The sequence below is a fragment of the Toxoplasma gondii genome, chromosome XII, assembly GCF_000006565.2.
Source record: "Toxoplasma gondii ME49 chromosome XII, whole genome shotgun sequence".
NCBI classification, from domain to species: domain Eukaryota; phylum Apicomplexa; class Conoidasida; order Eucoccidiorida; family Sarcocystidae; genus Toxoplasma; species Toxoplasma gondii.
Window position 1 is genome coordinate 3,794,962 of NC_031480.1, and position 21,325 is coordinate 3,816,286.

The 21,325-nt window shown below is 51.2% G+C and overlaps 4 protein-coding genes across 4 annotated transcripts; 2 read left to right on the top strand and 2 right to left on the bottom strand.

The window, feature by feature from the left end:
• Positions 1-22: 22 nt before the first annotated feature.
• On the bottom strand, positions 23-3,110 carry TGME49_248300 (hypothetical protein; the record flags this gene model as incomplete). The annotated part of the gene is made up of 2 exons (XM_002367136.2): positions 550-3,110; positions 23-156 (listed from the first exon to the last, which is right to left on the bottom strand). The coding sequence occupies exons 1-2, from the start codon at positions 3,095-3,097 to the stop codon at positions 23-25; spliced, it is 2,682 nt and encodes an 893-aa protein (XP_002367177.2). The 5' UTR covers positions 3,098-3,110.
• Positions 3,111-5,972: 2,862 nt separating this feature from the next.
• Positions 5,973-10,670, top strand: TGME49_248310 (SNF7 family protein). Its single transcript, XM_018780855.1, has 4 exons — positions 5,973-7,527; positions 7,871-8,097; positions 8,405-8,510; positions 8,856-10,670. The coding sequence occupies exons 1-4, from the start codon at positions 7,357-7,359 to the stop codon at positions 9,699-9,701; spliced, it is 1,350 nt and encodes a 449-aa protein (XP_018634993.1). The 5' UTR covers positions 5,973-7,356; the 3' UTR covers positions 9,702-10,670.
• A 735-nt stretch (positions 10,671-11,405) lies between these two features.
• TGME49_248320 (carrier superfamily protein) lies at positions 11,406-14,495 on the bottom strand. Its single transcript, XM_002367138.2, has one exon. It carries the CDS (start codon positions 13,237-13,239, stop codon positions 12,163-12,165), a length of 1,077 nt encoding a protein of 358 aa, XP_002367179.1. The 5' UTR covers positions 13,240-14,495; the 3' UTR covers positions 11,406-12,162.
• A 1,497-nt stretch (positions 14,496-15,992) lies between these two features.
• Positions 15,993-20,487, top strand: TGME49_248330 (zinc finger, C3HC4 type (RING finger) domain-containing protein; the record flags this gene model as incomplete). Its single annotated transcript, XM_018780856.1, has 7 exons — positions 15,993-16,015; positions 17,213-17,258; positions 18,253-18,302; positions 18,415-18,478; positions 18,729-18,751; positions 18,870-19,478; positions 20,059-20,487. 7 exons carry the CDS (start codon positions 15,993-15,995, stop codon positions 20,156-20,158), a joined length of 915 nt encoding a protein of 304 aa, XP_018634994.1. The 3' UTR covers positions 20,159-20,487.
• Positions 20,488-21,325: the final 838 nt, after the last annotated feature.

Consider the following 21,325-nt stretch of genomic DNA (forward strand, 5'->3'; position numbering starts at 1 on the left):
GAAACTCCGTGAAAAGACACTTCTAGGTAGTGTCCTCCGTCTTCTCGCCCGCACTCGGCGTCTTCTGTTCGGTTGCTTTGTGCACAGCGGCAGCCAGGGTGGTTGGCGTCACCTGTATGGACCAGGCCAGGCGCTGCGTCACTCCGACAAGAGAGCCTGGGGAAAGAGCAGCGAATGAAAAGAGCACACAACAAACTAGATGAAACAAGAGTTGCGGCGGAGAACTCCGAGAGAAGTGAGGCGGCACAGAATCTAACACGATTGGGGCATCATCGCATTCTTATTTGGAGCAACCAGTTCCGAAGCCCCAGTTGGCTTCTTTGCACCTAAAATCCCTCCTTTATCTTCCCTTCTGTAGGCCGGCCTTCAGTATTAGACTTTTGGTGTGTCGGACGGATTCACCGTGCTCCAATCCTGCCCAGAAAACGGGCATGGACATTTCCTGTCTCACAAACGACTGATGCCAAACCACGGTCTAGTTATGATCTGTATGTTAGGCGCTCAACTGTACGCTGGACATCACTGTCCTTGCTGCAGTTAACGTCCTACCTCCGAGTTTTTGCATGAGTTTTTCACGTGTCGGTGCGCGCCTCGCGAAGTCCTTGAGCTGTTCTGGTGTCAAGACACTCCGACCGAGAAAGGCGACCTTGATTTCGCCTCCGACCCTGTCTCGCGTCGGCTGTCCCGATTCTGCGTCTTTGCTCGTTTGCGTCTGTCCGTCTTTGGCGGGAGGCTCGAAACCGTTCGCAGCCGCGATCTCGGGGGTGATATGTGGAAGGAGCTCCTCGTCGTACCACTGTCCTTTGTATTTTCTCGGCGGCGGACCCTTCTGTTCTCTCTTCACACGATTGTCAAAGACGATTTCCTCGAGCAGGCTCGCAAGCGTTTTGACAAGGAGAGGCAAGCGCTTCTCGTTCTTCGGCATCGCTCGGACAAAGAGATACAAGTTTGATTTCCCCAGATGTCGCATCACCTCGTCGCCGTTCTCTGCGACGGGCGTTACCTCGCCCTCGAGAGGCACGGTGTTCAGGACTTCTTCTTCGCGCGCGCGGGCCTCTTTCTTCGCCTCGCGCATGCACCGAATCTCCTCCTCGAACAAATCTGTCCAGTCGTCCACCTCCATGTACGGCATCCCCGCCTCTCGCACTTCCTCCGGCATCTCCTCCGTCTTCTCCTGGTCCAGTTCTTCGTCGTCTTCCCACTGCGTCCACACACCCCCGCGAGTCATGCCGATCGCGAGGTGCGCGAACCGCGGATCTCCGCGCCAGGCTGCCTTGTTGAGGTTCTCTTGCAGTCGCTCCGCAATCCGCCGCTCGCGGCTCTTTTCCTCCGCCTCGAGCGCCTGAAACGTCTCCTCCTCCTCCGGCTCCAACACCCGCTTCACTTTGTTACCAGAAATATCGACCCCGTACAAGGCAGCCTTGTGCGCCAGCTCTTCGTTGTGCGTGATCCAAAAGTCGCGACGCACCCGCCGCGCGGAAGGCCTCCACGACCCAGAGTCCGACGAAGACGGAAATCGAGGTGAAGAGGGTGGAGAAGGAGAGGAAGAAGGGAACGAAGAAAAACCTCGTTCTCCGGGAGAGTCTGAGACATGGTTTGCGACTGGTGTCTCTGCTGAAGCAAGAGGTTCTGTGCGTTTCGAATTTGCTGAATGCGTAGCTTCTCTCTGCTTCCTTTCCTCGATAATCCTCCGGAGGGCGACACGCATGTAGCTGTTTTTTCCGTGCTTGATTCGGTATCCCTTGTAGAAGCCCGCAAGCGCGAGTCCTCGGACAATGCTCCATCGCTGGTTCGGCGTCAAGCCATGGGCCTCGAGTTGAATCACCAGAACGCTACTTTTCAGGAGGTCCTGGAGAACCTGAATCTCTCTCTCCTTCTTCGCTCTGCGTTCCTCGGACGCAAACTCGCCTCGTCGCAAACGCCCCTTCTCGCTGCTTCGCTGCGTCTGTGTGTCCTCCAGAAAAGCTCGTTCCAGTTGCGCCTGCTTCTCTCGCAGGTACTGGCGCCTCGCAGCGCTCCGCAGCACCCGCTGTCTATGCGTCTCCTTCCTTTGCTTTTTCTTGTTTATCAAAAGGGCATCGCGGGCCTTCCGTCGCCGCGCCCGGTCCTTCTTCTTCGCCTCCTCCTCTGCATGCAACGCCCGCTCCTTCTCCTCCGCCTCCCGCGCCTCGCGCAAACGCTTCTGCTTCGCCTTCAAGTTACTCAGCAAAATCGAAGATAAAGCTCGTCGTGGCTCCGCAGAAGCAGGAGAAAAGGAAGAAGAGGGGCGTCCTTCACTGTGACCTAAGTTTGAGTCACCTCGCTGTGGAGGCAAGGAGTCGGGAGCTTCTTCTGGAGGCTCCGATACAGTGCCCGATTGAGGCAAAGAAGCCAAGAGAGAAGCCGAGGCAGACAGGGGCGACCGGGTAAGGCGAGGAGCGGAACGACCAGGAAAACGAAAGGAAAGGGGAGAAGACGCGGGGAAGGGAGAGAAAACACTTTCGCTGCATGCGGTATCTCGCAGAGGTCGCAGTCGCCGCCCCCAGGCAAGCTTTTGGCCCCATAAGAACGATCGTCCAGAAGCGGAAAGACGCTCGTGTTGTCGCATCTTTGCAGAGGGATGCGCGCAGTGGAGCAGTCGTGAAAAAGAAGACGACATGAAAGAGAACGAGGGCAGAGAAAGAGAAGCCTCCCCACCGAGGCAGGGGCAGGAAAAGGCGCAGCCTGACGGAGAACGGATCAAGGTCGGAGAGAGCTTGAAAGAGAGCGGGAACGAGTGCAGAAGATCTACAGGGGAGGAAAGGGATGGAAAGGGATGTGAAGCGTCGAAGGAAAACCATTGTGGACTGGACCGGAGAAAGATGGAAGCGCCGTCAGCCAGTCCCAGCAAGGAGCCCGTAGGCGACTGCGAGATGCACAGCCAGAAGAAAAGAAAGATAAGCGGAAAGGAGAAACGAGAGACAGAAACCAGCAAGAGACGCCGCAAGCGGGGATGTTCGCCTGCAGACACTGCGGGAGAGGTACAGGTAGCGAGTAGAGCAGTGACCTCGATAAACGGTTCCGTGCGGTGTGTCGGACTGTCCATGGTGTCCTCCCTGCTTTCGGAGACGACGCGCATGTACCGACTGGGGGTAACAGAAAAGGCGAGTGATACAAGACAGAACAGACATGAAATGGAGGGAGGCGAGAGCGGCGGAGCGCGAAGAAGAGGAAGAACGACGGAACTACAAGGTCACAAGTCGCCGTCGACGTGCAAGAAAAACGCGAAGACATGGACGAGAACGGGAAATAAAAGCGGATGGTTTCGGGGTTTACAGTGGGAAAGAAATAACAGGATGGGATTCTCACGAAGAATTCCCCCTTTACGCAGGGTCTGAAAACCGCAAGCGGGAGACATTGGATACAGCAATACGCAGGAGTCGTACACGAGTTTTTTGCGTAGATATATGCAGGAAAAAATGCAATGAAGAAAAGGCGGAGCAGTTGCTCTTTTGACTCAATTCTGGGACAATTTTCTTGTGGTTAAAACAGATCATCCTATCTCACACGTCCGGCAAAAACTGCTGGGCAAAGTTTGCGTCAGCGTGGCGAGACTGAGAGGAAATCTGCCGCGTCGCCTACCGGCGTTATCATCCCAGTTTAGACTCTTTGCACCGGTCAGTTTCTCTAAAGTTTTCAACCGCTAACGTTATTACGCTAGGGCTGGTTTTTTCTCGAGTCTCATTCCGGCAGAGCAGGCGCGCATGCAAGTCCCGCCCGACTGCATCTGCCCTGCACACTTCTGGTCGATCTGGGAAATCGTTTGCTACCTGGCAGCTAGAGTCGTCTACAGCAGGCTTTCTGCGTTGCACGAGAAACTGTGTGGACTTTCTGCTATGCGGAACTTTTGGCGGCAGTCCGATAGTCCCCTTGCGTCTTGGCGTTACTTGTGTGCGGCGTTGCTCCACCATCTTCTAGTTTTTGTCGAGACGATTCACAGCGAACCAGGGACAAGTTCCTGAAACCATCCATTGTCTACAGAGCTGGCTGAGAGGCGGCTATCCACTTATCATACACTTCCCTGTTTTGCTCTAAGAATCCAGCGCTTCCAATTTGATCCCGGATTCACATGATAGAGCGTGAGGAGTTGCCTTGGCCAGTAACGGAACAGCGGCAAGGGGGGGTTATGTTTTTGGCAAAACGTTCGGCTTCGTTTTGTAAAACGTCTGGCACCCACAATCACAAATGGGCTACTTTGTGTACATAGAGTTCTGGAGATTGACCCTGATCTTGGAGAGAAAATACTTTGCCTCTTGATGTGTCGGGTTCAGAAATCTGCCTCTTTCTGCCTGAGGGCCACGTGAACAGTGAAGCCCTGGAGACGATGAAGACGTCAGCGTACTTATCCTGATATCGTGTCCAATATAAGTGAATATAGAGCACATATCGGTCACACTGACGTCGCTAGTTCGTTGCCATAATATGTAGCGGTCCACAAACTCAATACAGGGACGGTGGTCCTGTCTCCTATTTGGTGTCTGTGAGCATGTCGACCTTTATACTTGTCCTGGCTGATCTCGATTGCCAAAATGTTCCTACAGGGAAATCAAACTAAAAGGCAATCTGTATGCATTACCTTAGCAAGGAGAATCTCTGAGACAAATAATGGAGTACTCATTTGTGTTCGCCCGGTAGTACGGACTGCTTCCGCTTAAAAAACCAGAGCATATGCTGACTCTCTTTCACAGGGGCAAGACGCGAAGTGCAACGGTGGCATATCCTCAAAGCGACTTCATTCAGTGCATTTCTTTTGTTATCGTGTCACCATGCTGTTCGCCAATGTGGTACGGTGTTCCCTCTTTGATACTAATTCCATCCGCTATTACCAGGATGTCCCTGGTGCAGTAGGCTTTCTGTGAAACGCGATGTTTCCCCAGTGAATGTATGAGTTCCATTGTTTGTCTTGTAGAAACCTCTAAACAACTCCATCAGGCGAACGCCTCTGCCCGGTCATGCGGGTACGCTCTCGACTTCGAAAGCGCCGTCGTCATGGGACAACTGTACCGGTTAGGCTCATAAACTCCATCCCTTATGGTCTGTGATATGAAGTATATCCTTTGCTTTTGGCTTGTACCGTTACATTGACGAGCGTATCCGTTGTTTTTTCCGCTACTTTGTGGTATTCGAGTATCTGTTACGGATTCCCAGGTCGCAGAAATATCTAAATCTTCGGAAGCTGTTAAACTCTGAAGCGAAAAGAAGACGAAGGGCGCTTTGGCGTTAACACGGGCTCCCGCCATTTCGTCTCTGTTGGGGTTCTCGCTGTCCCTTGCATACCGACCCGCACGTTTCACTTTCCACGTATCGGCTCCGGACCATAAAACGGAAGCTTTAATTCGGGAGCGTCTGTTCTGCGGCACAAGCATTCCATCTTGGGAATGTCCGTCCCTCCGTACGGCCGCTCCAGTTGAAGTGTGTTGCAGTGGCACTCGCGTGTCTTCAATGTGTTGCCGGCACATACGTCGGCGGGACGGCACTTTCAAGAGCACTCTTCAGCCCAGTTTTTCCAGTTATCGTCATCAGAGCATTTCCAGGAACAAGTGGACGGCTTCAATACGGCACGCAGAAGAAACAAATGACAGAGACAAGCCTTTCAAGAATCACGAGAAAGCAAGCGTACTTTGAATGTTCGTGGCCGGCGGACCGGGGTGCTCATCGGCAAGCGCGCGAGTAAGTTCCGTTAGTCGCCTTCGAAAACATGAGCCAAAAGAAAGCATCACAGAACGCGAAATCGGGGTGTGTCAGAGAAGAGGCTAATGAAAAAGCGGCTTGGTAAGGCCGGCTGCATTCTCATCTCTTGACGATTCAAGAGTAGCTCCGTTCAGTCAGTGATCGGACTCGCTTTCTTCCTTGCTCCCCCCCCCCCCCCCCGGTGGTCCTGACTTGCGACTGTTCCTCGCGTTGCACAACGCATTTCTACGCGGCCGTTTGCTCTACGAAATGCATTCTATAGACGCAACTGGAAAATCCATGAGTTTCACGCGCACATATGCATTTCCTGCTTCCCTGCTTCTACTACAGAGATGGATACAAGTTTCCGTAGCTTTACGTACACATAAGTGACAGACACGTGCAGACATTGACTTCAGACGTTAGAGGGGAATTTCCCTGGAGGGTAGGGCTTGCACGACAGAGTCAGCTACCTGAAAGACTGGAGAAAGAAGTGTACTTCTGCACTCGATTTGTCTGAGTGTCTGAAGCCGTTAGGCGAGAGTGCCTCTATTTCTTAAGTTTTTATATGCCTGTGTATTTTGGCGGGCGTCCAACGGAGGTTTTTTATTCCGTAGATTACTGGCAGCTCTGCTCCCTCCAATCTTTTTCTCGTAGTTTTGTGCAAAGTTAGAACCTTTTCTCCTGCCTCAAACGGACCCCCACAGAACGCCAGTTTTCCCTCAAAAAGGAGAACTTTGTCAACCACAGCGTTGTTGTTTTTGACGATCCGTGCTGTCCGTGCTTCTCTCTTGTGCGATTTCAAGTTCCTATTCCGTCCCCGGTCCGCTGCTCTCTTATTCGTCAAGCTGCTCTCCGAGTCTTTCTCCAGAAACGCGGAAAAGCAGAACAACACGCTTTGCTTGTCTGGTCGACCGCTACCACTCCACTTGAAGTTTTGGTCAGCCGCGCTTCTCCGTTTTTCTATTCCGTTGACTTTCACAAACGGCTCGCGGAATTCAAATTACCCAAGTGTCTGGAGTTCCCGTATGTGGTGATCTGTTCCGCTTCCTTTGTTCTTTTGAGCAACAAACACGAGAGAAGGTGTTGTTTTGTGTGCCGCTTCCCTGCGGCCCAAAATGTAGACGAGCAAGAAGTTTTCCTGGAAGGTTTTTCTCCAACCCGGCCCGCATTTAAATCGTTGCCCTTCTGTCCCTTAGACTAGTCCGGATGCACCTACATCCTTTCCCAACGCGCTCCTTTCTCTTCGCGTTCGTGGCGGTATTTTCGCCCACTCCAGTCATTCTAATGTCTGGCTTCTGTCTCCCTTCTTCCCTTACCGCATTTTTCCCCTTCACTGTTTCGACTCTTTGGTCTCCGCGAAAACGCGCTTCTGTCTAGTCACCGTCTGTCCTTCCTCTCTGGATTTGACCGCGGGAGCGGCTGAGTGTTTTGCAGATTTCCTTCAGCGTCTTCGCCCAACCTCACATCACACAGTAGCAGTAAAGAGTAAAAAGGTTGAGCATTTGGGGTTTTGGGGTGCCAGCCTCTCACACAGTTACGAGGCCCTGCGAAGGGCAGTTCTACCGCCCTTTCGCCTTTTCTACTTGCCCCTCTCTCTAGGTGCTACGGGCGTTCTGTCCAGAGCCCACGGTATCTCACTTCGCAGTGTTTTCAAGCGAAGGAAAGATGATGCGAATGATTTTCGGCCGAGGAGCGGCGGGCAAAAAGGACGAGGAGGCCCCCATCGTCCCTGCGGACCCGAGTGCTGCCTCAGACCTCGCTGAGGCCCTCCACCGGAACAAGGAAGCCATTGAGACACTCGAGAAAAGGCAGCAGCACATCGAGAAGAAAATTCGCGTAAGAAAGAGAGGACGAAACCCGAGTGTGGACCCGATAAAGCCGGGCGAAGACACAGATGTGTTTTCTGTTCCGTCTCTGAGGAACCCCGTGCACAAATGCATTTCCTTGGAGAGTACGACATTTCGTGAAGACAGAAAAGCCTCTCCGTTTGGTTTTCCAGTCCCATGGTGTGTTGGTCGAACGGGTCTTGCACCAGAGCAACAGTGCGCTCCACTGCTCGCTGTCTGTGCAAAAAATGGTGTCTCTCTGCGTTCCTTTCCTGCATGCAGAGCCTGAGAGTAGTGGCCGTGTCACCCTGCAAACGTTTCACTGGTTGTCATGATCCCTTTGACCTTCGCAGAACCAAGAGGCTACCGCCCGAGAGCGCGTGGCGTCGGGAGACCGGCGAGGGGCAATGCTCTGTCTGCGCAGAAAGAAACTTTTCGAACAAGATCTGGAGCAAATTCTCACCTCGCGACTCACCCTCGAAACGCAAATTGTCACTCTCGAGGCGGCTCACACGCAGCAGCTCGCCGTCCAGGCAATTGCCGGAGCGGCAAAGGCACACCGAAATTTCAGCCAGAAATTGTACGTCTTGACATGCATACGCATGCATGACACATGCACTATCGTATTCCCAAAGAAGTGTCTGTCAATTGCTCATGTATATATATATATATATGTTATGTGTATCCTGTATAAAGTTATATCTATATCTGGTGTATGGTACTCGCTCGGAAGCATGTGTGGTCTGTCTTATCTTTTTTTTTCGGTTAGAGAGGAGATTTAAATGCCTCTGAGGAGATCGGTCTTCGTGTTGACTATAGCCTTCGGGAAACTGAGATGGCGCGATCCATCTGTGAAGACTGTGTCCTTCCTTCGATTTTTTCGTCAGGAGCATAGGGAAAATTGACCGACTGCTCGACGACATCCAGGAGCAACAGGATCTGCAGCAGGAAGTGACGCAAGTTCTCGCCCAGGGTCTTCCGCCGCTGGATGATGTAAGTCTTGCGCTGGGCGAGAAGATGGCTGTAGGGGCGAAGGAGTGGAGAGAAGCATTCTCGCTGTGTGAAGCTGAGCAGAGGGCGACAGATGCAGACGAGAAAGGGGGAAGTGAAGCCTTGCAGGAAGGTGGCCATTCATATTCCAGATACGCGTTAGTCACGGTAGCCAGTTCCAACACTTTAACACACGCATAGACGTTTCGGCGGGCATCGTTTGAAGCTAAATTTTCCCATTTTCCTCGTCGAAGCCCAATTTCCAACCCATAGGCGCCGGAAAGACTGGAGAAGTCTCGAAGTGTTGTTGTTCACGGTCTATCTTTCGGACCTGCATTTTTGTTTCAGGTGGAGCTGCAGCGGGAGTTGAATGCGTTGGAGGCGTCGGAGATAGAGAACCGCGTTCTCGAGACTGCATGCAATGCCCCGTCAGTCCCCGTCGACGACCCTGCACTCACCATGCCCAGTCTTCTCCAGTCTCTGCAGCCGTGCTGCTCACCCGGGTTGCCTTTCGAGCCAGACAGACGAGAGGCGCATTGCCTCTCCTCTGGATTCGCCCACATGGTCAGTGTGCCCGATGTCGCTTGTGCGTCTCCCCTCACGACAGCAAGTCCTGGAGTGTACGGGAAGCCCACTGTCCAACGCCTGTCCACGCACTCTACGTCTGCGTCTCTTTCGTCATCTTATCGTGTTTCTCCCTCATCTCAACGCCTGGCGTCAGTGGGCAGAGAATGCCGCACAAAAAAGGTTCCTCTCGCCTCCGTGGAGCTTGCGACGGGAGGCGATTCGTTTCCGCTGCAGAAGCGAGCAAGCAGTCAAGCCACTGCAGGGTGCGGCTCTGTGAATGATTCTCTGTTCTCCCTAAGCTCCCCATCATCTTTGCACTACGTCAGTCCTTCCCCGTACCTCTCTACTCACTCTCACTCCCCTTCTGGCCGTCTGCAGTTCCAGGGAGATACCTTCCTCCCAAATGCAGATCCGAAGAGCCACAGGGGCTTTTGGGATCAACACACAGATCGATCTGGTAGAGTGCCTGAAAGGTCAGCGTGGACAGGACAGACAAGAGCGAAAGAGAGATTCTGTTTCGGTCTACGGGGGCCGACACTTCTCGACGCAGAGTCTGCGCAACGGAGGCGAGACACTGTGAATGAGGAGGAGCAGTTGAGGCGTCTCATGGGTCAGCTTGGTCCCTGACGGTGGACGAGGCAGACCAAGAAGATAGACACGAGGGTCGCGACTCGAATGCCACCCAAAAGAAACGATTGAAAATTGGCGGAACAAACGAATTCGAAAGGTGTCGGAGTCTATGGCTGAGGCTCGACGAAAGGAACAAAGTGAACAAATCCTATGAGGTGGGGAAGAAGAGAAAAAAGACGAACGGGAGATAGGAAACGAAGAGAAAGGAAAAGCAGGTGACACACTGGGCCGAGCAGGAACTCCGAAAATAGAAAATGTCGTGAAAGCAATAGGAACAAACACTTTATCTTTTCGTATGGAACACTTTCTTGTTCTATCGGTTGGTTCCCACGTGGACGCACAGTGCGGGAATGACGACGCGATGGTTGGACAAAGCAAGCAGTGCAGGCGGGAGAGAAAATACAGAAAACCGTGAAGGGGAAAAGACGTGAAGAACGAATTGTTTTCAAGGTTCGATCTGTGAATAAAACGTAGTCGGGAGATTGCGAGAGAGTCCACTGTTGTTCTCCTGAATCGGTCTGGGGTCCATAGTGCGTGGAACAAGGAGGTCTTGCTGGCGCATTTCTTATCAAGATTGGATGTCATGATTTGGCGCACAATGTTTCAGAATTGGTTTGGTCGTTGTGTCTCTCTGGCGATTCGTCCCTTTTCTTCCCTTGCCCTTGGTAATAGCTCCCACATTTGCAGGTTTCACTTCTTTTTACAAGAGGCACAAAAACATTCAACAGCCACGTATTTTCTTCTGCTGTCTTGAATCTCTTGAAACAGCGACAAAATTTCGCGTCACAGCCAACTCCTTCGGTTTTTTCACATCCGCGTGCAGATACACGAAAACCTAAGATGGAAGCGGATATCCATAGAGCGTGCAGACGCCCAAGCATGTGAACGCATGGTCAAACAAAGTATGTGCTTCTACATGCATATATAAATATATACTTGTTCAAATTGGACATGAAAGTGCAGATGCAGGCGTCCACGCATGAAAATATCCCTGGTCTGCTTACCGAGACGCGCGGAGTGGAGCGCCTGTAACAAGAACATGCCCATCTGTATTCCGAGAGTTCGGCGTGCACGAAGAAAAGCGGGCAACACAGAGATGACTAGCAGTGACGAAGGTAGACCGATACAACAAGTGGTTCAACAGGTCTCCTCGCTTCTCTGGGCTGGCAAGATGGCAATTACTACAGTAGCTACTGAACAGGAAGCTGCTTCTTAGATCAGCGACCCTCGTCAGCTAAGAATGCCAGCTTCTACGCGTTGTCCGCCGACAACACTAAGGTTCTATTTGTGTTCCGGATCAAGACACAAACGTGACAGCCGGTAACATACTGAAATCCGGTGGTCGGTACAGTGGTAAATCACGAAGTAGCTTTTCGTCAGTTTACCTCCCCTTGCTGTCTTTATTGACTGGGTTTTTATTGGTCTATCAACGACGCACATTTTGTTCCAGCACGCGGGCACTCGGGCAGCTTCGTTGAAAAGTATTTCAGTCTCACGCTGTGGGAGGCCAACAAAAGTGGTTGCCCATGGACTAAAGCTGAAACGGAAAGTCGTTAGTCTTCCGCACCGAAAGAAGCGTTCGTTTTCCGCTTCGTCACCACTGAAGTAGAACAGGGAGCAAAGCGGGATCCACTCTGGTCCGTTGGTTTTTCAAGCTCTGGTAACGGAATTTTATGGTGCCCCAGCCACCCATGTTTCTGACAGCGTGTAAATTGAAGCAGTGGGTGAGAAGGCTGCGTCCCCAGTCTATAGCATCTTCACAGAGCCTCAAGTCTGGTCTACGTCACTGTGGTGCGAGTACAAGAGCCGAGGTGGAAGGCACACACTACTCTACTTTCGTTCGCCAGGATAACCGTTGGCATTCGTGAATGAACGAAAAGGGTGGTACATCAAGGGCAGGCAGTTACAAATTTTAGACGACACGTCCCTTCCGCTCTCCGAAACGAGCGACACGAAGCTAATGACCAACTGGCACGAAAGAATATTTCATGCTCAGCAGGATATTTCGGGGCCGTCAGAAAAGATACCTTTTGAAGCGAGGCTGTCTCAGTCGTCGCCACAAGTGTGGCAAAATCGTTGCAAAAGAAACCACTAAGATGGAAAAATCAAGAGCCAAAAAAGCAGCACTGATGGTGCACATGAACCTCAGTTTCGCTGCAGACACGCCACTCGAAGATACGGTTAAATACCGGCGTAGTAGAACAGTGGTCAACGGAACGACGTGGACCAAGAAAGAGCAGAAGTAAAAAAGAAAAACGGACATTACGAGGAAGGAAACGAAGAAAAATCGATACTCATGCTGGCTCTTGCTTTGTTTCCAGCAAAGTCGTAGAGGACTGTAAAACGTTCGTCCGCCAGGTTTCTGTTTCAATCCAGTGTCTAAAGTCTTATCCGTCTTTGCAGCGCGTGCGTGGCGTCTCGGGTTGATAAATTTGTTGCTTCATTCGATGCCCCCTCTTCACATTGAGTCAAGCAGAGATTGACTATACAGGTACTTTGTGACTTCGTAAGATGCTAGGAGGACTGCGCATGACGGCACAATCTTCAAAAGACGGGGGGTCAAACCGACGGTAAATCCCTGCAAACCTTGCTGTGCATACACTGTCTTGGCAACATCAACGAATCCCCGAGAAACAAGGTGAATGTACCCCATTTTCCGGGCGTGAGGTTCTATTTGCTGACACCCGGCCTGGACATTGGTCTTGAGAACGTCAAACGGGTGCGTTACCACGCATGCGATGGCGGACGCAACTGCACCAGAGAAGAAAGGAAAGACGAAGGACTGATAAAGAGAGCTGGAAAAGATGGCAGGCAAATGTGCCTTCGAAGCAGAAGACGAGTGTGAGCAGGAGGCCGCTGCAGCAGGTGAAGAGGGAGACAAGGAACTGGAAGCGCCCGGTGTGTCACGAACAGAGAGAGACCTGCCATCCCTCTGCCTCGAGTGCGTTGGCATATCTGATGAATGGAAAGTTGTCAAGGGGTTGGCATTCCTGGCGATGAAGCTGTCTCCCCAAGCTTTCATATATTCAGCCGTTTGCCAGTAGATTGCCGAAAAAGGTAAGTCTCGGACGAGTGTCGGAAGAACGCCCTTCCAGAGGCTGAAAACTCCGCCCAGCTGGATCAACTGGCCAAGCACCTGACGAATGGTCTGACATTGCCCCGGCATACCTATGGAGGCCTGCATTCTTGTTCTAACTAGCTCCATCGGTGCTGTCACGACAACTGCTGCTGCCCGGGCTTTGATGCCCGCCCACGCTGGGCTCTCGTCCGGGCGGCGGCGCTCATATGCGAAAAAGAAGGTCACATTTGCAGGAATAATCGTCGCGTACGCGGGAACAACACCTCGCCAAAAGCCGGTGAGACCATGCTGTCGGTACAGCACACGGACGACGTGGGACGATGTCAAATTCGCTCGATTCGCCTCGCAAGCTGGGTTAAACTGCCAAAAATTCTTCACTACATCGAAAGGCGTGCAGATCGACCCAACCAGAAACCCACTCACCGAGCTTGAAACAAGAACCTGTTGCAAACCCATTCTGGAAGCAATGGGCAATAGGAAGCGAACAAATTGCAGGATGGTATATTATGGTGGTCAATCCAGTCACAGGCAACCGTTCAACATAGTCGAGCCATCGTCAGCTTGAGTCCCAGCTGGAGACGCAAAGCTAGGAAGACGAGAATGGTTCCCACGAGTCGCAGCAATCTTAGAATTATGAATACAGGGTGGCGTTAGTGCCTGCGCCGGTGCCTTCAATGAGAAAGCCGAGCGACAAGGGACAAAGACCACGAGCAGACCCGCCAACAAGCGGATGGCAGGCTAGAGTGAAAACAAGGAGACAAGCGAAATTCTTAAGTTGAAAAACAACTGCCAGCAAGACGGTCAAAACGGACAACGCGGAGTGGTAGCAAACTAGTAACACGGGAGTAAAAGGGGCTGAAACTTTTGCGCCGGGGTGGTTGTACTGCTCCTCACCAACGCCTTTGCGCCTGGTAATCATTCGGATAAAGGCGTTGCACTCCTAATTTCCAAGGAAATGACAATGAGATGGCATAAGAAACACGGATGCCGTTGCTTCTTGTAGGGTGAAGTGTCAGGCGTGCTTGTGTTACGGAGCCGGACCACATGATCGCTGTCCGAAACCGGAAGACCTGTCCAGCTTGCTTATCAACACATCCCGTGCCTCAGCATCAAGAATTCATCCACGAAGAAGACATTTCCTTCACTTCACATGGGAAAAGCGATTAATGGAGACAGGGGACTACACAGTCGTGTACGGTGTGGCGGAGGGCATGCTGGATCACGTGAACGAAGCGAGCCTTGGTCCGTTTTCTTAACAGCTTCGGTACTTTTATTTGCACCCGAAACAGAGAACAGAAGACAATACACTCGAGATGGCAGGATTTTAAATTGGTGTCTTTATCCGGATCCGAAATTATGTATTTCGCGTTCGCTTCCTGCATCGAGGCTGCCGTGCGTTGAAGCTGTTGCCTGGCGTCTCCAGGTAACGAGTTGCATGTCGAACCGTGCGGCAAGTTGCATCAGATCAGCCACACAACTCACACTGGACGAACGAAAACAAACGAGGGGTGGTCATAAAAAGTAAGCCCGTCGACTGTTAAACGAGAACGTCAGGTCCCCTCGAACAGCAGAAGTCACTTTAAGTAAAGTGCGCCCAAAAAGCCAGCTGCTCTTCCAGCGGGTCACACGGTGCTGCCCCCTACGATGTTTGAGAATGATACCTCCGTTCGAGAATCAGATAATCACTGCTGCGCCATTGTTTTTTGTTGTGTGCTTTGTGGATCTCGATGTTGTCCTGCTGCGATGTTGCTGCATGGCTTTCTCTACTCGCTGTAGTTTGTGCGTGCATGCGGGACACCTGTTCGTGCCGGGTCCCACAGTCGATAGTACCTCGTCACCAGGCTGGATTCTCTCTCACATTTTCTTTTTTCGGAGGGCCTGCCACACGTAGTACTTACGGTTATAACAATGATGATGAGTACGTTAGCGTAGCAAGTGCGTTCCACTTAACGAGGACTACAGGAACACAAGGAATCCTTTTCGTAACACACAACTGTTATGAGGTTCTGCTAGTAGTATCTTGTCTCCGGCGGGAGTCAGCAGTCTCTCTTTTGATTGCCTTGGCACGACAAATCAGAAGGCATCGCTGCCTCTCTCATAGTGCCGTTAAGATGCATATGCAGGGTTCCGTTCAGTTCAGATGGTGAGCAGAGTGTGATAGTTTCTTTCGCTCGCTGTTTGAAAAGAAATTGTTGTGCTGATTCGTACGGCCGATCACCAGTGACAACACCCACGCTGCACCAAGAAATCTAACAGCCCCTGGCGTATTTTGGCCGGGATGAATCCCTCACAAAATTATAAGTAGCAAGTGTTTGACTGCTATAGCGTGTCCCGTGTTCTGATCTGCACTGCACGTCGCTGGAGACCGCGAGAAATAACGCATGCCCGAGCGGCCGGAACCGTAATTTTTTTGCCAGCGGTAGTCAGCATCCGATACTGTCTAGTGCAGCACTTGTTTGGTCTGCAAAAAGAACGCCAGGAGGCTTGCCAGACCATCATGGTCATTGCCAGAGGCTTCTGGCGTGTTGGTGCAGCAACTATATGGTGGCTGCATGTTTCTGAGACCAGTCTGCTGTGCTGCAACGGGATGTTCCCCCCTTTTAAATGCTGTTATTTTTTGCCAGTTTTTGAAAGTCATGGGTAGTACGAAAAGCAAGTCTTCGTGTTGCGTATGGGTCCTCGCCACTGCAAGCCGGAGCATTTTCGGCTGCAGGTAGAGGCATCGGTTTCACGTGAATAATTCTTTCCTCGTCTGCTGATTTCTGTGTGGGTACTTCTTTCGACATCAGCTGATTCAGAAATGCAATTGGATAAAGAGCCCTTCAGCTTCTGTGTTTCCGGCGACTATTATTTGCGAGTGTGCTAGGCACCAGGCAGCGTAAGTATCTGGGGCTTTTTTCGCGTCTGTGTGACTCCCTCGTTTTTCCCCTTCCGTGCCTTTCTCTTGATAATATTGTTGATCTCCTGTTACCACGATGGTTCGGTAATAAGCCTCGAAGGCTCGATGGATGCAGAAACGTATACGTGACTGGTGTCGCCATCGATCGACTGAGTTGCTCGGGTCAAACAGAACAAGAACCCTAGCTCATGAATGCTTTTGAAACGGATGTGTTTTTCCTTTATCCTGTCGAGCACGAAGTGTGTGAGACAGGTCAGGTCTTTCAAGAGCCAGACTCTGTACGGCATCGGCTAACGCCTTGCAAATCTCAATGGCTGCTCCGGATCACCAGTGGTAGGAATTTTTGACGAGTAGAGTAGGAGCTTTTTATTCTGAACCTTTCAATGCTTTATTCCGTTTTTCCGTCCTGACACGTACTCGCCGAATGGAGCGTGTCTATCTCATGCCTCGGAGGCATTCCCTTTTTGGCTGGCGACTTGCAGCCGCGTCTCCGTCAGCTCCCCGGGAATGCTCTGCACTAGCACAAACGCCGGAAAGCGAGCCATTACCATCCACCGCTCCACGTCAAGTCACGGAAATGTCGTTGTCAGTCGCCAGTCCTCAGCTGCGAAGAAACCACTGGAACTCCTTGGCAGCAAGCAGTGGAGTGGAGCCACAGGATGAGATTCAACGCGGAGACGGTCAAGACTTTTCTCTGAGTTCTCTCCCTGGCGCTCAGCAACTCGATCTCGTTAGAGCTGCGCAAAAGGATGATTATTACTGTCGTCAGTTGATGTTGCTCACGGCGGGGCTACTCAAGTCTCTGTCTGGACTTCTTTCGACATCCTCCGGTGTGCCTGGATCCGTTTTCAGTTGGCAGAGTTTTTCCGGTTCTCCTGAGGCAATTTTCGGTCCAACGGGGGGATACGGCGCAGCACCTCTGCAACATCCAGACCGGGCGATTGACAGTCAAGAGCTTCTTGCAGGAGCCTTTTCGCTTTCGTCTTCCACTGCTTCTCCTGGGATTGCTCTTCCCGCTACAGAAACTCTTCCCTTCTCATTCCCGCAGCAGACGAGAGAAATTCAGCGAGGCCGTGCAGAACAAAGTGTTCTGGTTCCTGCGGGCACGAAGCCGATCGCTCAGCCTTCACAGGAGATACGGCCCCGTGAGGGCATGCGTCATGATGTACAGGACGGACAGGTGGCGTCTGTCCGGGCTTCCGGTCAGCGCCGTTTTCCAAAATGCGCATCGAGTCGAGAATGTTCCCCAGGACACATTGTGGCTCATCTTCGACGTTGGGCGCATCTCATTTCATCAGGGCTTCAGACGGACACTATGTGTCTTGTGAGTGGAAAAGCTTTACTTATTGACTGGCTTCGATATTTCCGTGGTGCTTTACCGATTTTGGTAAGGAATGGGGTTGCGGTGGTATACCGTTTTGGGGGAAGTTGTTCGGCGAGACTACGTGTTGCTTGCCACCTTGCGCTGACGAGGCATCGTGAATGGCTAGAGGCCGTCATCTGTGCTGTTTACTTTTGCTGCTGCTACAGCAAAAGGAAGCAGTCACTTGGCGAAGAATATTGCGACTTGATTATGGTGAGGTTCACGACAAGTAGACCGTTGTTGGACAGCCTTCTGCCGTACTTAGCTCCACTTCTAATAGGTGGCGCAGAATAACGGTGTGAGACGATTACTTAGACATTATACTCATATTTGAAAAACAGAGGGGGTGTCTCCAATGAGGGACCACGGCACTTACTAGTGCAGACAAACTGGAGCTTCGTTTGTTGCAACAGCTGTCTGTTGATGAAATTTGAGTCTCTGTTACGTATTCTCGGTTGAAAGCGAAGCATGGTAAATATCAGATGGTAGTTTTGAACAGTAACGTGGTTGTAATGTTGATCACTGCATCCGAACGGTAGTTTGCATAAAGGTGATGAGCCCACTTGCATACATATACCTTCCGCCTTTGGAACAGTGCGTATAACTGGGAAGCTTGACGGACTTTTGCAGGTTATTTGAGATGTTGTTCACAAGACGTCTATATGAGCGGCCAAAAAGGTGTCGGAACACGTTGAAAAAGAACGTCTTTTCTTGCAGAGCGTCTCACGCGTCGCCTGACAATATCAAGCATTACAATCGGTTATCGCTCTTCTTGCGACGTCCATTCCTGTCGGAAACTCTTCTGAAGCACAGTGTGGTGCTGTTGTCAGCTGCGGGGTCGCCGCTCTGTAGGTTCGAGAAGGGTCGTTCGTTAAGGAACATGGAACTTCGATTGTGAGACCAGCGCGGCGACACGAAACACTACTTGTGGGTGTGCTACGCTCCATTTCCTTTCCAATCGTCATTCTGCTGTTGGAGAGGATTGCTCGGTGAGAATGGGTTCTGTTGTTTTTAAGGTCTTGAACACTCCTGAGCGGCAGTTCTACAGCAGTGTGCTCCTCGGATAGTCAGACTGTGTGTCAATCGGAGGAGTGGTTCAGGCAGTATGTTAGGTCATCCCACTATCAATTTTTGCCTTACAGATTTGTAAGCTTGGAGGTGAACCGTATATATTTTCTGTGCATTTGTGGTGGATCGTTTTCTTCAGACTGATTGGCGGTCCCTGGGCAGCTTCTATCAGCAGGGTGCTGCTACTAGGTAAGTTGGATGTGTGGTCAGGAGGTGGACAAACTGTTTTTCGGTTTTCTTCAGAGCCTGGTAGGGATAGATTTAGCGCTTTCGTACCATTTTCGGTTCGACTTGTGTGCAGCGGCTCGCCGGCTTCACCTTGCGATCTTCTTCTGGAATGCCGACCATCTGCACATGTCAACAAGGTAAGCGGAAGTCATGTTCTTCTGGGAGGTTTCGCCAGTTTCCTCCTCCCCCGCACTTGTGGACAGCATCAAAATGTTTCCCAGTCGTTCTTCGTCGTGAATAAGCGCTTACAAATGTTACAGCCGATCTCAGTTTATTTCGTGCCTCGTCTCTCACATCCGTTTCACGGCTGGACCTCGAATTAATAAGGCATGCGAAGTTCACGACAGATGAATCGGAGGACGTTCTGCACGTTCAGTGCCTTCGGAGAATGCAGGATCCGTCACAATCCGGTGTGACACACGAGGCATTATGTTGGTCACACGCCGTTTCTGAACAGCCCTTTTGACGTGAATGAAGGCAAACTCTCTCTGTATGCGGCCTCTAGCCACATTCATTACTGTCTCGCAGGTTCTTGTCAACACGCTTTGCGTGCTTGACACCCGAGGTTCCTGGTCGGATACAACAGCAACGACAAACGCGACCTCCGTGTAGACTTCTTGCGATATTGTTGGCGGTTCAGGCTGCCCTCTCTCTTCGAGCTGTAGCCGTATTTGTATGTAGGCGTATTCGCCTTCAGCGCATGTATGAGCTTGTCACAGGCACGTCTTCCCGCGATATGCTCGAAAGTATGTCGGCGGGTGTCGATCGAGCGCGATCTGAAGAAAACCAAGCACATGCAGTTGTTCCAACCAGTCCTGCGGCCTCATTAGCAAATACTGATGAGGCACCAGTGCTTCACAGTGGCGAATACGAAGTCAACAGCACTACTCATCCAAGGAGGCACCCCGAGTTCAGAAACACTAACATCGAGGAGACAAAGGAGAGACGGGAGATAGAAGACGACGGCAATGTATCATGTGATGAAAAGGCGAACGGAATGGCATGCTTATTTTGCCAGGGCAAATGTCGTGGCCCAACGGCAACGGCCTGCGGCCACATCTACTGTTGGAGATGTATCACTCGATGGATACTGCAACAACAACGTGACCAGACTGCAGCCGCGTGTCCCGTCTGCAGGTGAGTCTTCAAGAGTTGTGACAGAAAAAGATAAAACATGCCTTAGAGAACAGATGAGGTGTCCTTTCATGGTCACCTACAGCCTCTTCTCTTGCAATTCTTGGAAATTTGCCGCAATGATGGGTCTGTTTCTTCCAAATGCTACAGAAATTGCACGGGGTTACAGGCACGAACTAAGTTAGGAAACGGCCACACCGTATCTGTTGGTTTTTTGCTTCGACTCCTTCGGTACTGGAGCAGCTGTTCCTGCAGGGGTCTCCCATTCCGTCGTCACGTACAAATCTTCGCTTCAAACGTCATAGCGGAGCCTTGTTTACGGGGTCCATGAGGCATAGGAGAATGAAAAAGACATCAGTTCTATGTTCATTTGAATGCTATACTATGAATTAGATGTATTGATCGCAGTACAGTAATATATGAAGTCGCGTCAAAGCGTGGCGGATGTAAGCGTAGATCGCACGACTGGACATAAACCAGAGGAGCGCCTTCCCATTTTTCCACACTTTTCAGAAGATCATAGGGGGCAGCGGTTGCCTAGCTAAAGTTCAAATTGCTGTTCTTGTTTCTTCATGCCTTGCAGGGCTGCGTGCCCTCCTCAAGACTTAGTGCTGCTGCGGCACTACCGGCCTTCAAAGGGCTTGCTATCCACACAGCCACACAGTTTCAGGTCCCCCTTCTGAAACCCCCAGATCAGAGGGAAAGAGCTTGTTGTTGCTGTCGCCGGCGACAGCAACTGTCTGTGGAATTGCCTGAAGTAGAATGGTCTCCAAAGAAAAAGACAAACCCCGACGAACTTCACATAGCTTGCAGGACGACGAAAATGTACCACTGTTCTTGGGCTGATAGACTCTGTACCTTCATAAGTACAGTGAAGAATGAAATGACTGGCAATCCGTACAAGTGCACCACTCGGATTCTTCTCGTGCAACTTTTAAACAACTGTATACCATGAATTGACTACGCAGTCGCTGCGACGAGGGCTACAGAATATACCAGGCTTATCCAGTCTGGCAGCATCCTTCCGAAACTCTAGTCTCTGAGTACCCGAAAATCGCTAGTGATGGCGAAGGTCCTTACCCCTACAGTGCGACTGTTGGCTGACCGTGAACCGACCAGCACACTCCAGGAAAAATGGTTCTTGTAATACAGATATCACTGTTCTGTACAAGACCCACATGTTGAAACGCTGACAGCATGTTGCCTTCTGGCAATCGGGCATGTATCAACTCAAAAATATCCCTGCTTGGCTCTAGCGTCTCGTGTATCCATCGATCACCACCAGCATTGGGCGGCATACTGCTTCACACTGGGACATCTGCTTCCCAGCATACTATTAGGTCTCCCAGCAGTACTGAGTTGCAGTAACGCCTGTCATTGCACCGTTGCAGTGACCAGAGCTCGCTCTTCTTCCGACACCGTCGTCACCTCACCCTACTTCCAGGTCTGCAACCCAGGAACTCCATGCCTTCCCAAGAGTATGAGTTCTCTAGGCACCACGGCTACTACAAGTTTTGTTCATGGGTACTACAATATTGGGATACTATGTCTCAAAAGACATAAAGAAGCTTGGTAGTCCACAGTCGTTTGCAAGCTAATTTTACCATGCGTGAGGCACTTCCGCGCCGGTGTGCGCGCCCTCGTCCGAAGAATATATCACGACTACGCGATCAAAATGTTCAGACAGTACGTTTCGCAACTGGCTGCCTTTTACAATCAGACACGCCCGGTATCATTGAACTCGAGAAAAACAAGTTTCGATTGTTCATTTCGGCGCCGTTACTCTGGCAATCCAATAAGATTATTGAAGACGACCTCGTCAAAGTGGAAAGCAAGAAGATAATGGTGAT